Source organism: Equus asinus, chromosome 4 (assembly GCF_041296235.1).
Source record: "Equus asinus isolate D_3611 breed Donkey chromosome 4, EquAss-T2T_v2, whole genome shotgun sequence".
NCBI classification, from domain to species: Eukaryota; Metazoa; Chordata; class Mammalia; order Perissodactyla; family Equidae; genus Equus; species Equus asinus.
The window spans coordinates 83,783,812-83,808,897 of record NC_091793.1 but is presented as its reverse complement, the minus strand read 5'-3'; the positions used below and the strand labels follow the sequence as shown (position 1 = coordinate 83,808,897).

Sequence of the window (25,086 nt, the reverse complement as noted above, 5' to 3'; positions counted from 1 at the left end):
CAACCTCAGTTATACACATGGATCCTGCATTGTATAGTCATTCTTTTTGAATTCACTCCTCTTTGCTGTTTCTGTGAAATCAAAATTCTTTCCTACTTACCTTGATACGGGAATCTGTCACTCTGATTTTGTGTGCTGTCCACCAACTGCTCTGTTTGTAATAACACTGCATTATAGTCTTCTGAATTATTTAGTGTTTTCTAGCTTTTGAGAGTGCTCACAAGTAAGAACTATCTCTAGCACTGCTTCCTGCTGAATCACAGGTTCTTAGCAACAGGTTTGGCCAAGACTATTGAAGAGCCCATTGTGGCAGTGTTGTAATAGTTTTTCCTTCTCTCCTACACCACACGCATTCATACATGCATGCCAAGGAGAACAATAGGTCAATGATGATAGTAATAATGGTGACAACAATAACAATAAATCAGTTATGTAAAACTATTTGAATTCTTTCAGTGATTCAGCAAATATTATTAAACTTCTGTTTGTTTCAAGCAATGTGCTTGACTTTGTAAATTAGAAAATTCAGTAAAACATGGCCCATAACTTAAAAAATATTGTAAGTCATGAGAGGACAAAATCAGACATGTTAAAATGATACAAAGCAATATATAATAATGAATGTTAAAATGGGCAAAATAATGGTAGATAAGGTATCTCTATCCTCCTTATGTCATTTTTGCGGATAATGAATTACATAGCATTACCTGTTTCTCATATATATGTATCTTGGTGACAATGTTTAAAACTTTAGATGTTTTCTTATCTAAATACCTGGGACAGGAATTATAAAATTATTTTTTAACAGGTTAAAACTTTGCACATTATGCAGAAAAAAATAACTTGTTTCAACTTTTATTCCACTTTTACTTCCTTTTGGAATATTTATCTATGAATCTATTTGTGTATTATTTGGAGCTCATTGTTTTATTTGCCAACATACCTGTTTTTGGCCAGCTAACTGTTTGACACATCATGCATTTAGTGACATGCAATAAGGAGAAGAGATAAAATCTAAAAAACTACTCAATGTTTCCATTACTTTAAACCTTTCATAGAGAATTGTGCAAAGGAGATGAATGCTAATCATTATAATTTGGGTCTTGCTATAGCATGTAGCCATGCTGTAGTTGTTTCCCATTAGCAATAATAATGAGAAGCTAATAAAAATTTTGATACAAAAAATATGTTCTTGAAGTGGAAATCTTTTGCTAAGGAGAGGCTAGATTTTTCACAACATTGCTGAAGTATAATTGACAAATGACATTGTCTAACTTTAAGGTGCAGGACTTGTTGATTTGATACACTTATATACTGCAGTATGATTACCACTGTAGTGGTAGCTATATCCCCATCACTTCACATAATTATGATTTCTTTTTTGTGGTGAGAACATTTAAGATCTGCTCTCTTAGCAGCCGTGTATATAGTACAGTGTTGTTATCTGGAATCACAATGAAGTACATTAGATCCCCAGAGCTTATTTATTTTCTGACTGAAAGTTTATATTCTTTAGTCAACATCTCCCCATTTCCCTCACTCTTCAGACCCTGGGAACCACCAGTCAATTCTATGAGTTTGGCATTTTTAGATTCCCCATATAAGTGATATCATATAGTATTTGTCTTTCTCTGTTTGACTTATTTCACTTAGCATAATGTCCTTGAGTACCTTCCAAGTTGTCACAAATGACAGGATTTTATTCTTCCTCATGGTTGAATAATATTCCATTCCATTCCATGTTCCTTATCCATTCATCCATTGACAGACAGTTTGTGTCCATACCTTGGCTATTGTGAATAATGCTGCAATAAACATGGCTGTGCAGATATATCTTTGATACTCTGTTTTTGTTTCCTTTGGATATATACCCAGAAGTGAGATTGCTGGATCATATGGTAGTTCTACTTCTAATTTTTTGAGGAACCTCCATACTGTTTCCATAGTGGCTGCACCAATTTACATTTCCACCAATAGTGCACAAGTGTTCCCTTTTCTCCACATCCTTGCCGACACTTATCTCTTGTCTTTTTGGTGATAGCCATTCTAACAGATGTGGGGTACTATCTCATTGTGATTTGATTTGCTTTTTCCTGTGATTTGTGATGTTAAGCATCTTTTCATGTACCTGTTGGCCGTTTGTATGTCTTCTTTGGAAAAAAATATCTATTCATTTCCTCTGCCCAGTTTTTAATCAGATTGTTTATTGATTTGTATGAGTTCTTTATGTATTTTGGATATTAACCCCTTATCAGATACATGGTTTGTAAGTATTTTCTCCCATTCTGTAGGTTATCTTTTAATTATGTTGATTTTTCTTATGCTGTACAGAAGCTTTTTAGTTTGATATAGTCTTACTTACTTATTTTTGCCTTTATTGCTTGTGCTTTTTGTGTTATATTCAAAAAGTCATTACCAAGGCATATGTCAAGGAGCTTTTTCCCTATGTTTTTTTCTAGAAGTTTTATGGTTTCTGGTCTTACATTTAAGTTGTAAAGAATAGAACTGCCTAAGTATTGAGGTAGAATGTGACTGATTAATTTTATATTTTTTCATGTAGAACTGTATTGGCAGAGATGGCAAGGCACCTTCAACTTGAGAGCTGACTCTGTCGAGTAGGGTTCTGCGTCTCAGTTTAGCCTCAATAGGAAGACTGGAATCATTGATTAGCACACTGCCGTCACTGATGGAAAGGGATGTCCAGCATGTGCGACACACATTTCTAATCCCTGACATACAGTATGCTAAAATATAAATATAGTACTCTACATATTAGATATTTACGGTGAAACTAAAGGAGGAAAAAAGTAATAATTTTGAACATAAATTAAACAAAGGGAACAATAACTCTGTAAAATGAATTATTTGCAATAACATCCACATTAAATTACATAAAATGACTACTTTTTTCATTGCTTTTTCTAATTTCTGCTGACATTATATTTGCTTACCTGGCAACTATGTATATGAATACATTTTAGAAACAAAGATATTTAAAAAGAGTTTGAACACAATTTTTATTGAATTGATTTAAGATTATAGCAATCAAGAATGTAGTCAAATTGACTTTAAATTACTCAGATATATGTTCAAATAACTATGCTATACAAAACTTTCTGAATATCTTTTATTTAAGAATACAGTTTGTTTCCAAATAAATTCTGAGCAGAAAACCGAATCTAAAGATTTATATGATCTTCATATATATGGAGCATGGTCATATTCTTATTATTATCTTTCCTAAATTCTAGAACATATGAGATTCTAAAACATGTTAGTCAAACTATCAGCAGGAAATAAAGACTATTAAAGGATTAAAAAATAAATCTCATGAGGAAAGGTAAAATTAATAGACAAAGATTCTAGAACCTGGAGTTCAGAAATTATTTAAGAAAAGCCCCCAAACAGATGAGCAAAGTTTATGTATGCAATGACACTCTTGGCCTTCACTAAAGTTGTTCTGAGCATATAAGTTGGTTATTTGATGATAAAGAATTTTCTGATTATATGAATGTTTAGCTGTACTGTAGGTTTCTTAGATAGGTGTAGATTATCCTTTTCTGAAATTAATTTAAAAATCAGTTTATAACAGCAGATATTTTCCACTAATTTCAAATAAATTAGATATTTTAATGTTCAAGAAAATTAAGAGAAAGAGAAGGATTTAGAATCATCTAGGTTTCTGTACTGCATGAGTATATGCTATCCTTTCATTTAATTATCAACTGAGGAGCTCAGTATGAGTTTTTAACCATTAATCTACCAGAGGGCACTGCATTTGAATTTACATTGCTGCAGAAACTAAACTGAAACTAAGCAGAGTTGAAAATCATGAATATTGAATGTCTAATATGTTTTTTTGTCTTGGTGTTTAGATGAAGAAGCTTTTCTAATTCTTGCTGATCAGCATGAGATAAGGAAAATTAGCACTGATGGCTCCAACTACACACTTTTAAAACAGGTATGACATTCTTATGATGATTTCATAATATTTGATATGGTCACTCAGATATACATTAGAGCTGTAGAAATATTTCACAATTAGAATTGATGAAGCACTTATTCATGGATACATGCATGTATGTATATGAGATTACCATAAACTTTTTGTTTGAATTGTCTAGGTGACGCTCCCAACTTGTCACATCAGACTATATAAAAGAAAGTAAAAGATGCAGACTATAATGAACGCAAGGAAAAAACTATGTTAAGCATAATTAGATTAGAGAAAGCATAAAATTCTCTTTTAAGGTATTTTGCGCATTACCCAAATTGGTTTTTTCCCTCTTGGGATTTAAAAATAAACGCCTTTTCTGGAACTTCAAGTTTCTGCTCATAGAACCAGGAAATAAAATGAGATTGATGATCCCTTGCCTTTAAAATCTGGAATTAGCAAGGGAGCAAAAGCATGATGTAACCCCGTCATGGTTAAAAGGTTGTGAGGCACATATTTTTAGTCTTCCTCTCTTCATCCCTCAACCCAGCTACTTTAAGAGAATCTGCACTCATCTGTTTTGACGCTTGAACCTAGTGTCAGAGTTTATTCATATATGTTATTTAAGATGAAAAGATATGATCTCCATTTTTATGACAAGATAGAAAACTGTGAATTGCTCATCTCAACTTTTTTCTTCCAGTCTGCAGTGGAGATAGCATAAAATCAAATCATTAAAAATAGAGCGATTACTATATGGATTAGAGAAATCACAGTTATAGCATATTTTTAGTTATCAGGAGACATAGCTTCCTTGGAAAGATTTAGTTTTGTCTTTCCTGCTACAAAATTCTCTTTGCCCCCATACTGTATAATAGTGACATGAATATTTGAAAGCACTGCCTAGAACAAATGTGCCAAAAATGGCGATATTTCTTGTTTTCGTAGCATGTTTATACCAGTGTTAGTCATAGACGAAGAAGGCCATTCATGCGGTGATTTTCAGCACCATAAAGAATACTTACTTAACTAAAATTATGTTTGCCACCTACTGATGGATTCCTCCACTGCTAGTATGAGTTTCATTCATTTTGCTTAAGGATTTAATCTAAAGTGCAAATGTTCATTAGCAAATGTGATATTGACTCTTCCTGACAGAGTTAGATTTTCCAGCTTTTTTCTAAGTCATAGATCAAAAATGAAAATTTCACATTAAAATCCAGATTTCTGGCTACTCATGAAAACATAGGAAGGTGTAGCACTGCTGGGCTCACATCCCTGAATAGCCACAATCCAAGCTGTGTAGCAGCTGCCATTTTGACATAAAGCCCACGCCTTGCAATTCACCGGAGTCCTCGAACTTTCCATGCGCTTACCACTTGCATACCTGCCGTATGTGTGAATGTCTGTGAGGTTTACACTCTTACTTTTCACTTTGGAGTGTGCCACAACATTCGCTGTATCCTACTGCCTTTCTCTCTAATTCTGGAACTTAGGAGATGGGTTAAATGTAAGATATTTTTATGTTGTTTATAAAAACGCAACAGAAATCTATTTAAAGTATAAGAATTAGACAACTATCTCTTTAAGAGGTGAATAATATAAGAGAAGTATCGTTAGGGAGAAAGTTTAAAATATACATACCTGCTTTAAAATGGAAAATTTTTTGCTTCCAAAATGGTTTTCTACATTATTTAACTTAATTTAATTCTTTTTTTTTTTGTGCAGTTAAATTTTAAGCTTGTATCAAACTTACAAAATATTGAAAATGATCTCCTGGGGCTGGCCTGGTGGTGTAGTGATTAAGTTCGCGCACTCCACTTTGGCAGACCAAGGTTCATGGGTTTGGATCCTGAGTGTGGACCTACACACCGCTCATCAAGCCATGCTGTGGTGGCATCCCACACACAAAATAGAGGAAATATTGGCACAGACGTTAGCTTAGGGGCAATCTTCCTCAAGCAAAAAAAAGTAGGAAGATGGGCAACAGATGTTGGCTCAGGGCCAATCTTCCTCACCCCAAAAAACCCAAAAAAAGAAAAAAGAAAAAAATAAAATGATCTTTCTCTTGAGTATTTCTCCACATCCTCTCTAAGCCTCTCTATACCCTCAAAGTTAGGTGCACTGGCTGCTGATTTCCTTCTATGGTCTCTGGAACAGGGACACAATTATTTTCTCTCTACTAGGTTTTGTCTTTTAACATGTCTTCCTTTTAGACTGTGCTATCTTAAAGAGAGAAAGTTCTCTCTTTAGACTACCCTATTTATAAGCTCAGCTAAACCACAAATTTAACTCAGGCAGCAACAATATTTATTGACTTCATGAAAGAACTACAACAGAGCTTCAATGATAGCTTCTTGCTTTATTTCCAACTCCGTGCCTCAGGATATTTTTGCTGATATCCCTTTTGTTGCTTTTCATGACTAATATGCTATCAGAGATTGTTCTTAATGGAACAAAATGGGTTTTTGCTCTATACATCATTTAAGTCTATACCTAAACACTTTAATGCACACTTTCAGATGGCACTTTTTTTTCCTGGTGGTATCATTTTAGACTATTGCCAATCACTAGTATCTAAATGGGGGTAAATGTCAGGCAATTTCTTAGTGTAGTATTTATGGAAATGAAGAGGGAGTGAGGAAGATGAGAAAGCTCATGAGAACTCTGAACACTTGTGTCTTTGGAGAGTGTTTGTTGATGGTGACCACTGAATAAGGAAATAGAGACCCAAAAAACTGAAGACAATCCTTACATCTGGTTTTCCCTGTGGTCTGCTAAGAATGTATCATTTCTGTCAAGAATATTTTCAGCCACAATTTCATCATAGCGTTATAGAAATTTTCAACGAGTTCTATGCAGTAGAAACCTTTTTTCTCCCTCAGAGATTTTGTGTCCATATGCAAAATAAAGTAGAAAATGGAAGTAATTATCTATCCATATTCTCTGTCAGTCAAAATAAATGAAAAGACAACATCTTTGCCTTAATTATTTGGGAATTTTGTGTGTAGGTGATTAGGAAGAACAATTTACCCTAATATCTTGAGTTTTATTACATTTGTTGTAGTCAGTAATAATCTCCTGAAGCTTTATAGCATAAAATTATAACAACTGGTATAATTTTTTTTACCCTATATATTTTAAAACATAGTTGTAACTGTGGCAGCTATAACATAAATTCATACACTACTTTTAGAAAGTGCACTTTAATAATATGGATTTTAGAAATTAAAATTAATCAAGTAGCTTCCCAATATGTTATCCAATTCAATTCTAACAGTGCCTTTTATTCCAGTAAAATTGTATAGAGAAAGAAAACACAATTTCCTAAATTAGTCATCTTGAACCAAAGGGTGCAAATCTTCAGCTATAGAAATGAAAGAAGCAAATAGGATTTTGATGAAACCGATTTTCAGCTCTGAAACCACTGGGATGACTCTAGTTTTTAGACAGTATTTTGACCATGTCCTTGGCTATTTTAATGTTCCTTTTGTATAATTCTGCCAAGAGAGAATTGCACTGTTTTCTGTGGGGATTAAGGGTAAAGCTGTAGAAAAATGACCAGCTTGGCTTGATAGATATGTCAGAATTCAGGACTTCAATTCCTCTGCATTTACAGCTTTAATTTATTATGGTTGACTTGCTAAATTTGGCATTGGATTTTCATTATCTAAATTGATTATTGTAAAGAAAGGAATAGGATAATTCTTCCATGACAGGGGATTGTGGGTAAATCTTTGCCAAAGTAAGAGACAAATTTCTCTCTACCTTTCCCCTATAAAGCTCTAATTTATCCATTTGAATTGCCAGGCTGTCAGAATCCTAACTCATTTGCCTTATTCCTCTGATGAAAAAAGCATTTGAACAGAAAGGATGTTGTCAGCTACTATTGAAATGAATTTATTAAACCCTCTACAGAACTTGAAATATATTCAGTTTATATTTTAGAACCTTCATTTTACATAGACAACTTCCTAGATATGTATGCTTAAGTGCATTTGGTTTGAGTCCTCTAGTTTTTAGCATATGAATAAATATTTAATGAATCTTTTGAATCAGCGACTGAATTTTAGTTGGGTTTTTCTAGCATTTATAGTCATTATTCTTGATTAGCAATGTTGTCAGTAGGAAGTATACTTGCATTTATTCATCTAGAGGGAGTGAGGAATTTACACCGAATCATGTTTACTCCTTGTATCTCTTGTTAATGACCAATGGCATGCAATTCTGTAGAATTGGGCTATTTCAAGTTAACTTTGTAATTAGAAGCTGAAGAAAAAGAGATTGGCCATGTTAAACCAAATAAAAGCATAAGAACCTATGATTTTAACACCATCCCCGCTAGAATTTAGCACTGCTGAGAGAAGAAAAAAGTCAATATTTGCCAGAACCTTTCTGAGTTGATTCTATACATAGGCCGTCCTTAGTCCTAGGGATTGTTAGAAAGAAATAAAATCTGAACAGTAATGATTTAGTCTTGGCCTGAGTCTTATAAAGAACTATATAAATCTAATGCAGTATTATTATTATCAAATTCCAAATTTTGAAAATAGATATTGTCACTGAACTCAGATGTGGGAATTACCATGCTTCCTCTCCCTCCTTCCCCAAAATAACCAAAGCAAACAAAAAAACCTATCTCTCTGAAGATGCTAATTCTTATCTAGAGGGGTGCAGCTACTCATAAATGATCCCTAAAATAATCTGAGACTTAACTACAACTTTGGGATGAATATTGATGTAAAAAAGCTTACATCAGATATAAAGACATGGCACAGATATCTTAGGATTTGCCAAGTGTCTATTATTTTTTAATCCATAAGCATTTATATATTAATAAACTATTCAAACCTTAAAATGAGTCAACACAATTGAAATCCTGATCCAAGTATTTTTAGTCCATTGGGGTAGTAAATCTATGGGCCCTGATAATAGGTCAGACTTAAACTAACCCCTAAGCAATCATTTAAACAATTCAACAACTGAGAAGATTCCCACATCCTGATGTACAATCCTCAAATCAAATGAGACGGCGGAAATGCCAAATCCAAGAGCTGTAGCCTCTAGACACCCATCAGCTGAATTCATGTTCAGTTTTGTTACCTGCTAAAAAATGCATAATGGTGAGTCTGAAGGGAAGCATTTCCTCACATCTCCACCTCGTGGAATACAAAGATGTTGACCACCCTGTTCCTCTTTGGTCAAAAACTCACGTAAGGTTATAACTTTTAACTTCTAATATGGCACTGTATTGCCTAAGGGACCACTTGAAGCATGAAAAAAAAAAAAAGAAGCAGCTCATTTATGTTGTTCAGACAAAAGCTTTTGTGGAAAGTAAAATTTCTAAAGCTTGTTTTCTGACTTTTATCAGATGGCTATCTAGGGCTCATCTTAAATCTTCTGGGATCTTCTATCTTTCCAATTTAGACGTATGCTCTTCTCTGGCTACTCTACAGAACAAATAATAATGGTATTGAACTTATATTTAATATTAACCAAAAGTGAAAGCCTTTCACTTTATTTCCTTAAAAGCATGTTTCTTTGTTTTTCTTTTACATTACTGGCTATTTGGTTTGGTTTTGTTTTGTTTTTACATTACTGGCTTTTTACTGAAACCATTATCTAGAAATATTCCAAAAATTTTGTGGCCTACTTGGAAAGTATTTTCAAACAAATTATGCAACATCTTAAGTGTATTGCGTAGGGGAAATATAAACATACAACACTTTTAAAAAGAATTGGTGACAAATGCTACCATAATCACTGTCGCTGTTTAGATTCAAAAGGAGATACTGATTCTTATAAACTCTTAAAACATTTAAAAATAAACTATTAACTATTATTCAAACATATTCTTTTTTATTTTTAGGGATTAAACAACGTTATTGCTATAGACTTTGATTACAGAGAAGAGTTCATCTATTGGATTGATTCTAGCCGACCAAATGGCAGCCGCATAAACAGAATGTGTTTAAATGGAAGTGATATTAAGGTACCTAGATCTTACAATGACCGGATTCTTAAACATTTTATTGGTACGGTTGAATTGAGTAGAAAATGTTTTGGATGGTAATGATATGACCCATAGACTGTATTAGGTTGGTTTGAATTTCACATTATGGTGTTAATATGTACTTTAAAGATGAAATATCAGGCTTTTTTATACCTATGTTTCATTATAACACTATTACTTGCAATAAGATAAAAATCAAACTGAGTAAATAAAATTTGGGACTTTATTCACAACCCTAGAAAATGTGATGGATGCTTTCAGCTTGAATGATTAGTACCTGAGATTCAATTGTGCTGCTTTATATAAAAGGAAAAGTTGTCTGAGAATTTGTAATTGAATAAATTAATTATTGGATTGTAGATAGAAATCATAGCACTATTAAAATTAACCTACTGAAGATAGAAATAATTGAATACATTTGTGTAAAATCATGAATGTTCTGATTAGAAAGTATCATAATTACATACATGTCATATTCTAGATATGAGGCACTATTTCTATGTTATCTTGAATTTTAAAATAAAATTATTTGCATTTTATAAATGCAGTAAAATCTATTATAAAGAAGTTTAAATTTAAGTAGATAGAATCCATCAACTACTTTAACTTTTTTGTATTTATCTATAATATCATACAGAAAGTTTTGGTGAGAATAAGCAATTTTGAAAATGTAAGTGGCATCTTGAAATGTGTATATAAAATGCCAAAACAACCAGTAGGTTGGATTCAAGTGACTCAGAATAACTGTATTTAATGATGATCTGTATAATTAAATATACAGAACAAGGAGCAGATGATTTTTTCTTTTATATTTCTATTCTTTGACAATTTATATAAAAACTATGAAAGTTACTTTAATCAAACATGAGTATATTTTTTTACAAAACATTTAAAATTTTTGGTCACCTTTATATTTTTTGAAGATGCTTGAATAATTTTTAAAATATATTTAATATTTTAAATTTATTTGAATGTAATATTTTAAATATTTCTTCTGCCTTGCCATTACTATCCCATTTCTACCTTAAATAACGTCATAACATAGGGTCACAAAATGCATCTTTCTTCCCTTGGGACTACTAATTCACTGATTTTCATTTAAATTGTCAGTCATTCCAGTTTTCCAAATTTGGAATTTAGGGGAAAGAAGAAAAGATGCTTTGCAATTCAGTGCAGTAGATTGATGTCATTAATGGCTGCAAATGTTAGTTACTTTTGTTTGCATCTTTACTGTTGATGGCATTAGGGAAAGGATACCTATCAAATTTCATTAGTGTTTTGTTGTTTCTAACTGTATAACTATTGGCTTCTATATGGCCCTAAAGTTCAATTGCTTCTTTCACATAGTCGTCAAAGCACTGAGAACTCAGAAATAGCAGCCATAGAGATCAAGAAACTTTGGTTATTTCTTATGCATCATATTTGTAAGGACAAAGGCTATATCCTTGTTATACCTGATAGTCACAGGGTTAGATTTGAGCACAGCAGTTGTATGAGTATAGTTTTACCCCACTTTGGTTAGCTTAAAATACTTAGTGCATGTTCTCACTTGTGCTTTTTTCTCTCATTGTAGTAGATAATTTAGGTAGGGCAAGAGCAGTTAAGGGAGTGATGAATGCTCTTGGTATTTCCCCCAGAACCTGTTAAAGATAAATACCAATAACTCTATGTGTGTGTGTGTGTGATAGAATTTTTGCCCCAAATTTTAAGAGGACAGGTAAACTATAATGAAAATGTGATCAACAACTGTGCAGCCATGCAACAGCTTTTTATTTTGGCGTTTCTTTCTTAAACTCATTTGTAATTACTAGGGGCCTAATTACATATTAGGTAATTTCTCACAGACAAGTGAGTAATTTTTTTAGAGTAAATTGTTCTCTGTTTTATGCTTATCTAAATTCCATTACTAATGTTTAAATAGAATTCTATATCTCTGTAAAAATTAAGAAACAATTGCTCAGTTCTTACTCTAGTCATCTACATTGTTAACTTGTTAAATTCTTATTTTGTTAGGTAGTACATAACACAGCCGTCCCCAATGCACTTGCTGTCGACTGGATTGGAAAAAACCTCTATTGGTCTGACACAGAAAAAAGGATTATTGAAGTATCCAAACTCAGTGGCTTATACCCTACTATACTTGTTAGCAAAAGGCTGAAGTTCCCCAGGGACCTGTCTTTAGATCCTCGTGCTGGGTTTGTAACACACATTGAAAATCTTAAATTAAAGATTAAGACTGTGGATTACATTCAATGTGGTAAATCCTGTCCTGTAGGTTTTAACATGGAAACCAACGTAAAGTGTAAATGAGCAGAAATTCTTATTGAGAAACCAAAAATAGAAATGTGACTGTTACAGTGGAAGAAAAAAAATTAAAATGATGGAGTTTTACAGCAAGGATTTTTTAGTTTTAAATGCAACTCTTTTTCTAACTAATCAATAAATGTATGTGGAAATGAATAGAACATACAGATTTTTCCAATTTTAATGCCTTTAACTCTGGGAAGAAAGGCAGAAGAACAAACTCTCAGATCATGTTTTGCAGTATTTGTGGTCATCACAAATATAGATGATATAATTTCTGCCTCACTTTAGAGCAGGAGACTTAAGTAGCAGCCATGAATAATAAATAACAAGGTGTATTATCCATGCATTCTACAGAAAAAGTACAGTGGGAATATTGGGAGAGATTCATAAGGGAGCTGTGTTTCATTAGCATTTCATTGTGAGGATGGAGAACAAGTCACTGTAAGGATCAAGGACAGCAGGCTGGAGATTTCAGTTGAGGGATAAACACACATTAGGGGGTCAAAGCTATCTGGTGTATGTTTGCTAAAGTTCTTTACATTATGACCACTATTATTTACTTTCAATTATGTTGTTTTGGTAGGTAGAGAAGACAATGCTTTTCCTTTTTTTTTTTTTTGTACTATAATTTAGTGTGATTACATACTCTAAAATGATCTCTGTAGAAGTTCAACCTACCCAACACACGTGTTATAACAAATTGAGAGAAAATTTGATTTTGTAAAATAGAACACATTCACAGTAGCAACTATTATGATAACTGTAGAGCTCTAACTTTTCTTACGTCTAAATTAATTTCACGTAATATGTTTCACCACATTACTGGTTTTATCCTATCACATGCAACAATTAGATTTTGCTTCTTCAGAATATATTGTATCTCTGTTTTTTGATCCCTTATGTTTATAATTGGCAAAGTGATCATGTCATAGCTTATTTTGTAGCTTAATTTTAAACATTAATTTGGGTAAAAGAAGTATCTAGTATGACAAGGCTTGTAATATAAATGCTGTCCTGTTTCAAGGTAATGTGCAAATTTTAACTTTTTGCTATATAATTGTGTAACAATTTTGTTACCATTTAAAATATTTTCTTTACTATAGCACAGATGTTTCAAAAGAGTGTCAATTCTATTTTAACTGAAACAGAGTCACATGAGAGCCTGTTTCTACACCTGTTTCAAGAAATAACAGCCAGATGTACTAAATTTGGCTATCACTGTCATTCATTCATAAGAATGTGAATATTTTAATTCCTTTGGTATATTATCAGAAGATATTTATTTTAATGTGTCCAAACCATTGTCCTTTTCTTCAAAATCAATAAGCCTGGCTTGGCTTCTCATTTCGTACTATTCAAAATGCTTCATTTTCTAAGAGAAAGAAATACTGCCCTTTGACAATAACAGTCTTGTGGAATTTCCTAGTTGTAAAGCAAAAACCGTATACTAGCCCAGTGAACACAGCTGAATCTAGCTTGAAGTTTTATTTCTCCCAGGTTACAGTTATTACCCCGTGAACTGAAAGCAACCTTAAGTTATCATCAACGTAAACCTATCCATCAAAAGTGTCAATTAAACCAGTGAAGTGTTAAATTATTGTGGATGTTGTGAAAGACTCTCTTGATTTCATTTTTGGATAACATTTGAATTATGATATTGATATGCCATATTATAACCAAAGAAACAGATAAAAATTGGGTCTTTTTATGAAACAATTAAAGCCACCTAACAGATAAACAGATTCTAACAGATAAAATTTAATGACACCTTTTGGTTCATGCTGTTTTCCTAGTTCCCCAGGGTGAGACAATAGGGCAACCTGGATTTTAACTTTTATGAGATGAGCTTCAGGGTGAAAATGCCATAACTGTCTCAAATATTGTGCAATCCTGCTTCGAGAATGGCAGCTTAAATTGTAAGATTATTTAATGTAAATGCAATTGAATTTTTCTATATCAGATTACCATTGTAATTTGCATATGTTTTGAATACGCCAATACTACTTACCCCTGTTTTCTTAAAACGTGTGATTTCTGTCCTGAAATTTAGCGAGGGATAGGGCAAGGATTCATTTAATGTAAGATAAAGATCATTGGATCATTTAATGTAATGAAGCAGCTAAACATTTACGAGGTAGCTTGGGGATCCTTTGTGTATTTTTTCTAATGGTATGCAAGTTGTCACAGTATCAATTTGGAGACGGTGGTTAGTAAGAATGGCAAAGAAGATACAAGTACACAGATATCTTCCTGGTTATTACATTTAAGTTCAGCTAAAATCTAATTACCTTAATCATTCCGTTATCTGGTTTAGTTTGGGAATTGTTCTAATTTATCATAAATTTGGGGTAATTAATATAATTTACATTTGATATTTATAAAAGCTGTCATTTATGCAGAAGGTATACGGATATAGATATATAAATTTTAAAATAGAATAGAAAATATAATTAATGTTAAAACTGTGATAGGCATAATTTCATCTTTTTGGTGATTAAGACATCACTTCAGTTATCATAATAACAGAATGCCATTATGATATGATAAAGTCAAAGTTTGGATGTGACTAGTTAACAGAAAGTAAATTCATCTCATCATTCATTTGTTCAACTCATATTTCTTTAGCATTTAGTGTATATCTGGCACTGTTCTAGACAGAAGTATAAAAATAAAAAGCACAATCCCTGCTCCAAGTTTTTCAGTCCAGTGTGTAGGCAGATGAGTAAATAACTACAGTGCAATGCAATAACTCATAAAGGAGGAAAACAGAAAATATTTCTATCTCAACTGGGGTCAGTAAAAGCTTCCTGGCCAAGACTGGTTCAGTAGGAATTATTCCAGGTAATGTGGAGCACTTCAGAGCAGGAGGTATTTCAGGCAAAAAGAACAAACTCTGGGAAAAATCAAGGACATATAGAAGAGCAGGGCACATCCAAGGAATTGTAAAGAACTCATATGATGAGAACAAATTATTAATAAATAATTGTGGAACTTTGATACCAGTTTACTCTACAAAGTAGAAAAGAGCTAAGAATAAATCAAAACAAAACCAACACAACAACAACAAGATAAATCTTATGAGGCTTCTGGTTTGGGCAAATAGGTAAGTAGAGGAATGATTTCTCCAGAACATGAGGAATAGAGGAAAAGGGGCAGAGATGAGAAAGGGAAGTGAATAGTTTATAGAGCTATTGGGATTGAGAGTTCTCATATCATAATAATGATACTAAAGATAAGTATGACTTCCGTAGCATTATAGGAATTAGAAAACTATCTCTGACTTTTATGACTTTAGATGCTCATACTGTTACTCAGAGTCTCTGAGAAAGATAAGATTATTTTTATTATTATCCTTATAGTACAGATAAGAACATTCAGCCTCAAAATGGCTGACTTTCTCAAGATCATTTAGGTAATAAGGTATTAAACTGAGAATTTAACCCAGTTTTCAAGCTTTGGTTCCATATTTTTTCTTTTACATTACATTGGAATTTCTAGTGATAAAATAATCTTGAATCATGAGCATGTTTTTTAAGAGCCATCCAAACAAAGCATAAGGAAAAAAACTGTACTTTGCTCCATTTTGACAGTTAGCCCTTATACAAAATTTTAAATCAGTATAGACGCCATGAGTTTTTTTGGAAATAAAGAAAACTGTTTAATCTTTATAAGCATGTCTTATTTTAAAAGAATATTTTCACTTATTTTCCATTTCTGATAGTCTATTAGCAATACCACGAGAAAATAATACTAGGTGCTATTTTGAATTTGAAATATATTTTAATGAAAATATATTGAAGGACACTTTACATACTTAGTATCTGTATCCATTAGTGCCAACGTGGATAACAGAAGTGCAAATAAATTTGAAAAAGGCACATTTTAAGCTTCTGTATTTTGGCTTATGCTATTCTTTCTTCCTAGAAGGCCCTTCTGCTTTTTCTCCAGATGGAATAACTTCCCTTTTTTCCAACAACAGCAGAAAACATTACTTCCTCTGTGAAACATTCCCCAATTGTGCCTAAGTAGCCATCACATATTGAACATATAATATTATATGACTGTTATTGGTGTAAATATCTGTCTCTCTATCTAGAAAGTTTATTCCTTTAGCATAAGGGCAATATTAATCATTGTTGCCTGAAAGAGAAACTGTTAAATTCACAATTGAAAGAAATAGTAAATGGCAATTGTATGTACATAGCACATAGTGTTATAAGTACAGAGACTTTGTACCTGCATCTATGCACAAACCAATGCATTGGTATGTAAATAACCTCTGTGTTTCAAAGAGAAGAGTCATAAGGGAACTGTTGTTGTGAGAGAATGAAAGGCATAACAGGAATGAAAATTCGGTTTTTTATTTCTGTGGGGAAATAGAGAAATATTTAATAACTAAACAGTCACATAAAAAAACCTTTCCCCTACTAAATTTTAAACCTATATTCCCATATTTAGGTGAAAATATGCAAGAAATGAATATAAAGAATTAATTTTTATAATTCAAAATCAGAAATAATTGCAGCTGGAAGAAACTTCTCTAAATTTATTCCCTAAATTCAGAAAAAAAATAGAAAGAAATATAATGTATCATATTCAACTATGAAAGACATCCTCAGGAATTGCAGAAGCCTGTTGTTATGGTTACAAGCAGACATTCTTTTTTTGTGTTTACACATAGATGTCATTTGGGACCGAGATTTTTCGTATGTGATCTTAGGTAAAGATTACATATTATATGGGTAAAATTTAAACTCTCATTTTGACATTTTCTCTGAAGTTTTAATTTTTCACCTCTAATTATTTATAACAAATTTTGTACTTAGGTAATTTTTGAGAGGTTACATTTCAGATGTTAAAATTACCAGAATGTCTGGTACAGACTTATTGAGAAACTTTTAAAAAAAGGTATAGTAATGGGGCTTAAGTATGGAAAAGAAAATGAAATTTAGCCATCAGAAGTTAGCTATCCATAAGGAGAGAGACAATAATTCCTGCATTTATGAAGACTCATTTATACCAGAGTACAGTTAAACTATACTTCCTTCAATGTGGCAGAATATTTTCATAATATTCTTCTGGTTGATGAGTACTTAAATAGGAAAATCATGTAATAACATACATACAATCCAGATGCAATAGATAACCTCTTAGGTGGGCATCACTAAACCAAACATATACATGCATATATTGCACTAGATATACAATACCTAATAACAGCTACTATTTGCTGAACTTGCCACATGCTTATCTATGTTCCAAGTCTATTCCCTATATTCTCTCATTTAATCCTCACAGTGCTCCTATAAGGACAAACTGTTATTATCCTTTTCCAACCTATGAGCAAATCTAGGCTCAAGGAGGCTAATTAAAGCACCCAGGTTCACATGGGAGGACCTGGAATTTAAAACAAAGTCATCTGTTTCTAGGGCTTGTTTGCTTAAGACTCTACATAGTGCTGCTAAGGAAAACAAAAAAAGCTTGTCTATATATCTAGAGACCTGAGTCCTGTTCCAACTGCACCACTCTCGTCATAGACTAGGACAAAGCTCATCATCTTTTATGGTCTCAGTTTATCAGCAAAATGAAGGCCTGAGGCTTCATGACCTTGAAGACCTGTTGCAGCACTAAAATCTTCGATTAAGTTATACTTTGTTCTAAAATCTGGAAGATTGTTATCAAGGAATTTATAAGGTAGTTATGAAGCTAAGATTTATGTTCAAAGAACAGTTAGTGTGAACAAGATTTTTCATGCCTTCTTCCATCTAGGTAAAATTGTCATTCCCTTTTCTGTGCCTCCATGGTAAATAGTTTTATCATAATATGCTTTAATTTTTTGACTTGTTTTACACCTGCTTTTATTGTATTTACTAAGAGATCTTTGAAGGCAAAAATCGTATCTGTCTACATCTGTGTTTCCAGTACTAAATGATATCTGATAGATAATATGGACTCAATCAATCAGCATTCAATCCACTTAAGAATGGCTTATGGGGCTTGTCAGAGATGTTCTACCAACCGACTTACTGAGTTAGGTTCTCTGATATGAGACCTGAAAACCTGCATCCTTACCACTTTATGGGTTCCTGTGTGCATGATATGTGTGTTGTTCAATTACACATGCAATAAACAAAAGGAATTTTATAACCAGTAAGGGCTAACATGGTTTCCCAAAGTGTGTTTCCTATGAACTGCTCTAGGAAAAGAAATTGTGTCACCCAAAACTATGTGGAAAAAAAGGGCTACTTCAGCTCTCTCTTAGAGAATCATTATGTCATGTAGCATATTAAAGGCTCTGAGAAGTCCTACAATGAAAAAGATGATGCTTACTTTATTTAACAAAGCGATTCTCAAGTATATGTAATCTTATAATCTACCTTGAGAAATGTGAACTAACACCAATCAGGGAAGAACTTGTGGAGAACAGAGGGGACAATGAGAATTATGTCTGAATGAAAATATCTATATAATTGAAGAGGTAGGAGCAAGACAAATGAAATAATGAAAGTACAGAAGTGAAAATGTGTGACAAAAATACTCCAACTAGAGCTGATTTCACACATTTCAATAGTGAGGAGAAGTTTGGAGAAGTATATTTGTGCCCCAAAATGGAGATCTTGAATGGCGGGAAGGGAATTTCAGGCCTGGAACACTTACTGAACTTACTGAGACTGATGTGCCAGATGTTGGACTCCAGGTTCATGCTCTTACTCTTGATAGCTTGGTTTAAGGTAGTGATAAGATTAGCCAAATATATTTTATTATTATTATTTTTTTAAGGAAGATTAGCCCTGAGCTAACATCTGCTGCCAATCCTCCTCTTTTTGTTGAGGAAAACTGGCCCTGAGCTAACATCCGTGCCATCTTCCTCTACTTTTTATATGTGGGACGCCTGCCACAGCATGGCTTGACAAACTGTATGTAGGTCCACACCCGGGATCCAAACTGGCAAACCCCAGTCCTCCAAAGCGGAACATGCAAACTTAACTGCTGTGCTACCGGGCCAGCCCAAGAATAGCCAAATATAAAATGCAGAATACAAATAAAAATTTAGAATTGCTATTATATAAAGGCCAGACCATTTTAAATTCATAATTTACTTAGTGACTTCAAAAACATTATTATTCACATTCAATAATTTGCAATACTTTGTGGATAGCATTTAATGGAGAAAACTCTTTTTCACTTTTGGGATATTTTAATAGCAAGTGTAAGCACATAGGGTAAATAGCTAAATGAAAATATGAAGACTGACACTAATTAAACCCAAATTGAGTATGTTCTTTTTAATGTTACTGAAGTTATTTAAATACTTCTTTTAAATTTTTATTCGCTTATATTCAATTCTTAAAAACATAATACGGTTGTATTAACCCCACATAAATATGGTCATATCTAACATGTGTAGGAGAAGCTGACACAATCATGATTTTTTTAGGGAAAAAAATTGTTATGTTGGCGTTCCCAAGATTGAGAGGTCAATAAGGCAAAATAAACTATCTTTGCATTTTTACTTCTTTCCGATTCAATTTCTTCCCTTTTATCTGTACTGCCATTATCTCTCGTATAGACAGTAAAGTGCTCCCTCATAAATTTACTAGAAGGGAGCTGGTTGTGTATTTTTCTATAAGATGTATTTTACTGAAGTGTATTTGTCTTCAAAATAAAAATATACTAAAAATAGTTCAAGATTTAAAGAAACATCTATCTAATCAGTTTCGGAAGGGCTTGCCCTCTATTATTACTTGATGATTTGAGATTTTCAAAATACGTTCAGGATTAACTTCCATCCATGGTAGCATTGGGGAGCAGTTGTAGTAAGTATTGCCCCATGCGAGGTTCACTGTGGTATTTCCAAACTCAAGTTTGCTTTTAAGTTCGGACTCTCAGTGCACTCTTTGAATCTTTGCTCACAAAATTTTATCTTTTGGTTAGTCCTTATCAGAGATATATTTCTCATTTTAGGTGCCACACTTGATTAGGACTCAATGACATTTTGGCTATCAAAGAACTTTTTTATTGTCTTTATAATCTACTATCCCCTGCCTTTATGCATAGCCCCCAAAATGATTGTCAACACAAAAAGGCATGTTTCTTACAATAATTACTTATGTTAGCCCTGTATTTGATAAATGATTTTTCTTGAAAACTTTTATTTCTTTTATAGTCTGCAGTTAAAATGTCTAAACACAATTCTCTGTCACAATTTATAAGAAAAAATTTTAAGCAAAACTTTAAATTTAAACTAAATATACCGTTTTTAAATTACATACAGTAATTTTCATAGCACGTTATTTTAACCATACATCTTCCAAATCTGAAGAATTAACTGCTAAGTAATCTATACTTACTAAAAAGAAAAGATGAGGTCTGGGGAAGCTAATTGGGTTAATAAGTTTCAATTTTATAGTTATAATGTGAAAAGGACATTAAAGATTCTCTAACTCAAAACTTGAATTATATAGATAAGGAAACATATTCAAAAAGATAAAATGACTTTTCCTACTACAAGAAAAAAAATAGTTTAATTAAACAGAAGTTCTAAGTTTCTAAATATACATACATTACATATATTTTATGGGGTGCAATATATGTTTAACTCAGTGAGTTTTAGTACCAATATTACTTTTTTCATTTTACTGTTTTTTTCCACTGTGAAATATCCTACTCTATAATTTCAGTAACATAATTTAAATCAGTGCTGTCCAATAGAACCTTCTGTGATGACGGAAGTACTCTGTATCTACACTATTGGATATGATAGCCACCAGACACATGGTTATTGAGCACTTGAAGTGGGGCTAGTTTTACTGAAGAACAATCCAGTTCATGTAATTATATATGATTTTAATTAATTTAAATTTAAAGAGTCACGATTGGCTAGTGGCTACCACAGTGAACAATGCAGATCCAATCACATATAATGTACTCCTCCACAATTCATTTTGAATTTTCCATAGATAACAAACCAAAAGAAAAAATATATCTACATAGTTTTTTCTTCCAACATTATAGATGCAGTTTGAAAGTTTACATCTGTTAGTTTGGGTATTTATAATTTGTTAACACTTGTAGAAGTATTATATACTATAGATATGAATTTATACACTAGAGTTTAAAATTATATGGCTGTTTCAAAGCATGCTACATGTTTAATTAAAAAATCATAAGAAACATTTGCATTGAAGTATGCTTCTTGGAAGCTAAAATTCAGAGAGATATAAGAATTAAGTTCGGAGTAGCTGAGCAAATAAGTGAAATATTGTGTGATGTTTTGCTTCCTAAGTGTCTGTAAACAAAATGACTATTGATTTTCTTTCCTAGGTATTTGTATTGGATTGACTGCTGTGAGTATCCTCACATTGGTCGTGTTGGAATGGATGGAACCAATCAGAGTGTTGTCATAGAAACCAGGATTTCTAGACCTATGGCACTGACAATAGATTATGTCAACCGTAGACTCTATTGGGCCGATGAAAATCACATTGAATTTAGCAACATGGATGGATCTCATAGACACAAAGGTTAGTCCAATAACAAAATGATTCAGTATTTTAGCAGGGCATAAATATTGTTTAGAAAAAACATATATATGTATTCGTTATATATACTTTCTCTCATCAAACACATTTCTTAATTTAAGATTACATTATTATACTCTTTTATGACAATATTGGTAAATAAGAATTAGATATATTTATTCAGAATTTCTATAATCATGCATAAAAATCATGTTTTCTCTAATTGTATTTTTCTAAATAGTTGTTATAGTAAATGGACAAAATTTTTATAACTTAATATATCCATATATGCTAATTGAATTAAAACAGAAAGATATTTGCTTGTAAGTGTAAGGCATTTATTGCAATCTGATAGAGTTTGCTTTTTAAAAAATGTTAAGTAAAATATAGTTCTTTAGGGACAGCAAAATAATACTATTTAAAAGTTTTCAATTATATTACATACATGATTAATTTATTGTTATTTAATCAACAATAGCAACAAAAATTAACTTGGAAAACAGTTTTCAAATTAGATCATAATTCAGGAAAAAATTTGAATACGAATGAATATAAAATTCTCGAGATACTTTAGTTTTCCATACTTTATAACTGAGTAGATTAAAAACCTCTAAATATAAAACTAATGAATGAAACAATTGGATTTGAGAGAAAGTAACACTAGAAGTACAGATGAAGAAAGAGAAAAATAGCTGAAGATGAGGGAATTAAGAAAAGCAGTGGAGAAGGACGTAATGAAGCATGGGGTATAGATGAAGATGACACAGGTATAACAGAAACTACAAGTGACTCACATGAACACTCAAAATATTTTAGTTGTAGGTGGCTTTTTAAGGATTAGATTTTTCCCAGAATAAAAAAAGAGAAATGATTTTTTATTGATCTGAAGTGACCTAGCGTCGTCTTTGTTATTAGGTGTTTTCATCTTCAAATAGCTCATATAGTACGGCTTTCACAGAAAGATCCCAAATAAAGCCTACACGTTAGTCTGTTTTAGCTTATCAGATTGCTTTCTTCTCTGCCAGTAAGCTGAGAGCCTAACCCCGGGGGAGGAGGGAAAGAGGAGAGCTGGTAAGGAAGGGAGGATTGTTGATAATCTAATTGCCAGCTGAGGCCCTGCAAATGTATCCCAGTGTGGAGTCCTGAGAAAGATGAAGGCACTCAGTAAAAAAATAAATAAATAAAAGTAGTAAAAGTCACTGAAGCGACACCATTTTATAATTTTGCCTAAGTCCCTCTCAGTTGACATCTAAACAAATATGCCCTTTAAGTAAAAATGTTGACAGAAAGCCTTAAGAGGTGCTTTTTTAAGGGTAAGAACATTGAAGTCCAACAACCATAGTTGTATGAGTCACTTATTTAGGTGTTGGCATTTCAATTATAGAGATAAAGAACCTCATCAGGATGCAACTTGAGTGAAGAATTATTTAAAGATAACTTTACGGTTTTAAACAGAGCAAAAGTAATGTTGACAAATCAAAATTACACTTCGCATTCAGCAGTTATATCTCTCCCAAAGAATCAATAATGAAATGTTTTGCAACATTCTTAGATGGTATAATTGAAAGTTTCATTGTAGCAATCAGTATTTTCCCTATGAGACCTGGACATTTTCAGCATCCATATAAAGAGCTAGGTTGTTGTGAATGTATTGCTTTGTGCTCAAATTTCACTGTGTAATAAAATTTAAACGATTTTTGGTTAGATAGGCGAACGTTAAAAATATATTACAGCATCAAATATTTGCCTATTTTCATTTCAGTCTTTGTTTTTGAATAACAAAAATTGAGTTAAAAATATTGTCTATTAGAAACTATTAATTCCATCACCTACTCATTATATTAAAATTATATCAGATATGTGGATGACTAATGCTTTGAATACTTAATACAAAATTAAATGCGTGTAAATGAAGTGTCTTTCAATCATGGTACTGGTGGTGACATTGGGTAGAGTTAACTATATAACAGAGAGAAAGGTACTAAATTTATTAAAGATTAAAATATCTGGCTGAGAGACAATTAGGTGTGATGTTATTAACATTTTGAAATCTGATTTTGAAAGTACCTTGAGGCTCAAGGCGGGAGAAAAAGAAAGTGAAAGAGTTACTGCCTTCAGCAATATTTTCTCCTGAAGGCTTTCTCAGAAAGACTAATGAAAAACTCGTTATTTCTTATCAGGCATCTGCCAATATCTGAATGCAAGCCAATAATTGCCTGATAGTTACTAACGAGCTACTAATTGTAGACAGCCTGAATTATGCCAACTCCACAGCCAATGAAAAAAAGAGTCATTCATTTGCTATGTTTGTAAAGAAAAATAGCATCTTTTACTTCTTGCGTTTGCCTAATAAAAACATAAAGAATGCTGTAGTTTCCTGGTTGTGTATTTGGAGGTGGAAAACAAGACATATATCAATAATAACTTTTGTATTAGTTTGGTCACAGACCTCTTTTTTTCTCTTAATCAGACAAGTATTGTTGTTCTTATTTATTTCGTTTATTAAAACTGAAGCCAGAGTTCATCAAAAGAATGGGATATGCCAGTCATGACAAAGTCATTTGAGAATATGAAGGGTGTATGAGAAATTTCAGAATTATGGTGCTTTTTTGTAAGTCAAATTTTAATAATAGAGAAAAATTAAATCATACATAGGACTTTACAGTTTAGAAAGTTTTTTCCACGCACATGTTCTGACTTAAACCATACAGTAATTCCATAAATGAAGCATTATTTTATTATCATTGTCCAGCCCAAGAACTTCTAAAGGTTCTGAATTATGTGCCCTAAACAATAGATCAGATTGCCTTTCAGGTACATATGACTTGCAATTTCCTTGAGAATTTCCATCTATTTTTTTCTGCTACCTCCTGTACCCTATCACACCTTCCTACAAAGTCCAAATACTACATTGCTAAATTAAAAAAAAAAAAATTAGTCAATTTGCTAGCTTAGGAACATTTATGTACAATCTTAGTCTCATGAACTTCTCCCTAAAGCCTCTCTCTATCATTCTACTGGCTTTTACTCCAGTAATTATATAATAATATGGTATAATATAATAATAATAACGCCATAGAATATTATGCATACTACTGAATAAGTGAGTCAGTGTAAGTCAAACTTTCATTAGTTCATTTTTTTAATTTCTCTGATTTCTTCCCTTTAGATCTGCCCATTTATTCATTCATTCATTTACTCATTCAAAAAACATTTACTGATGTCACTTTCTGTGCCATGCATTATGCTAGGCCTTGGAGTTACAAAGATGAGTAATTTCCTGTCTTTCAAGCACTTACAGTTTACTGTGG

General features: G+C 32.4%; 1 protein-coding gene across 5 annotated transcripts in view; it reads left to right on the top strand.

Annotated features, from left to right (window-relative positions):
• Window positions 1-25,086, top strand: part of LRP1B (LDL receptor related protein 1B) — a 1,812,874-nt gene that overhangs the window by 1,565,359 nt on the left and 222,429 nt on the right. For all 5 annotated transcript variants that reach the window (XM_044768977.2, XM_070507612.1, XM_070507613.1 and 2 more), the window contains exons 57-60: window positions 3,876-3,961; window positions 9,804-9,926; window positions 11,961-12,142; window positions 21,579-21,778. In XM_044768977.2, the coding sequence (XP_044624912.2) occupies window positions 3,876-3,961; window positions 9,804-9,926; window positions 11,961-12,142; window positions 21,579-21,778 (591 nt within the window). The remainder of the gene's footprint in view (window positions 1-3,875; window positions 3,962-9,803; window positions 9,927-11,960; window positions 12,143-21,578; window positions 21,779-25,086) is intronic.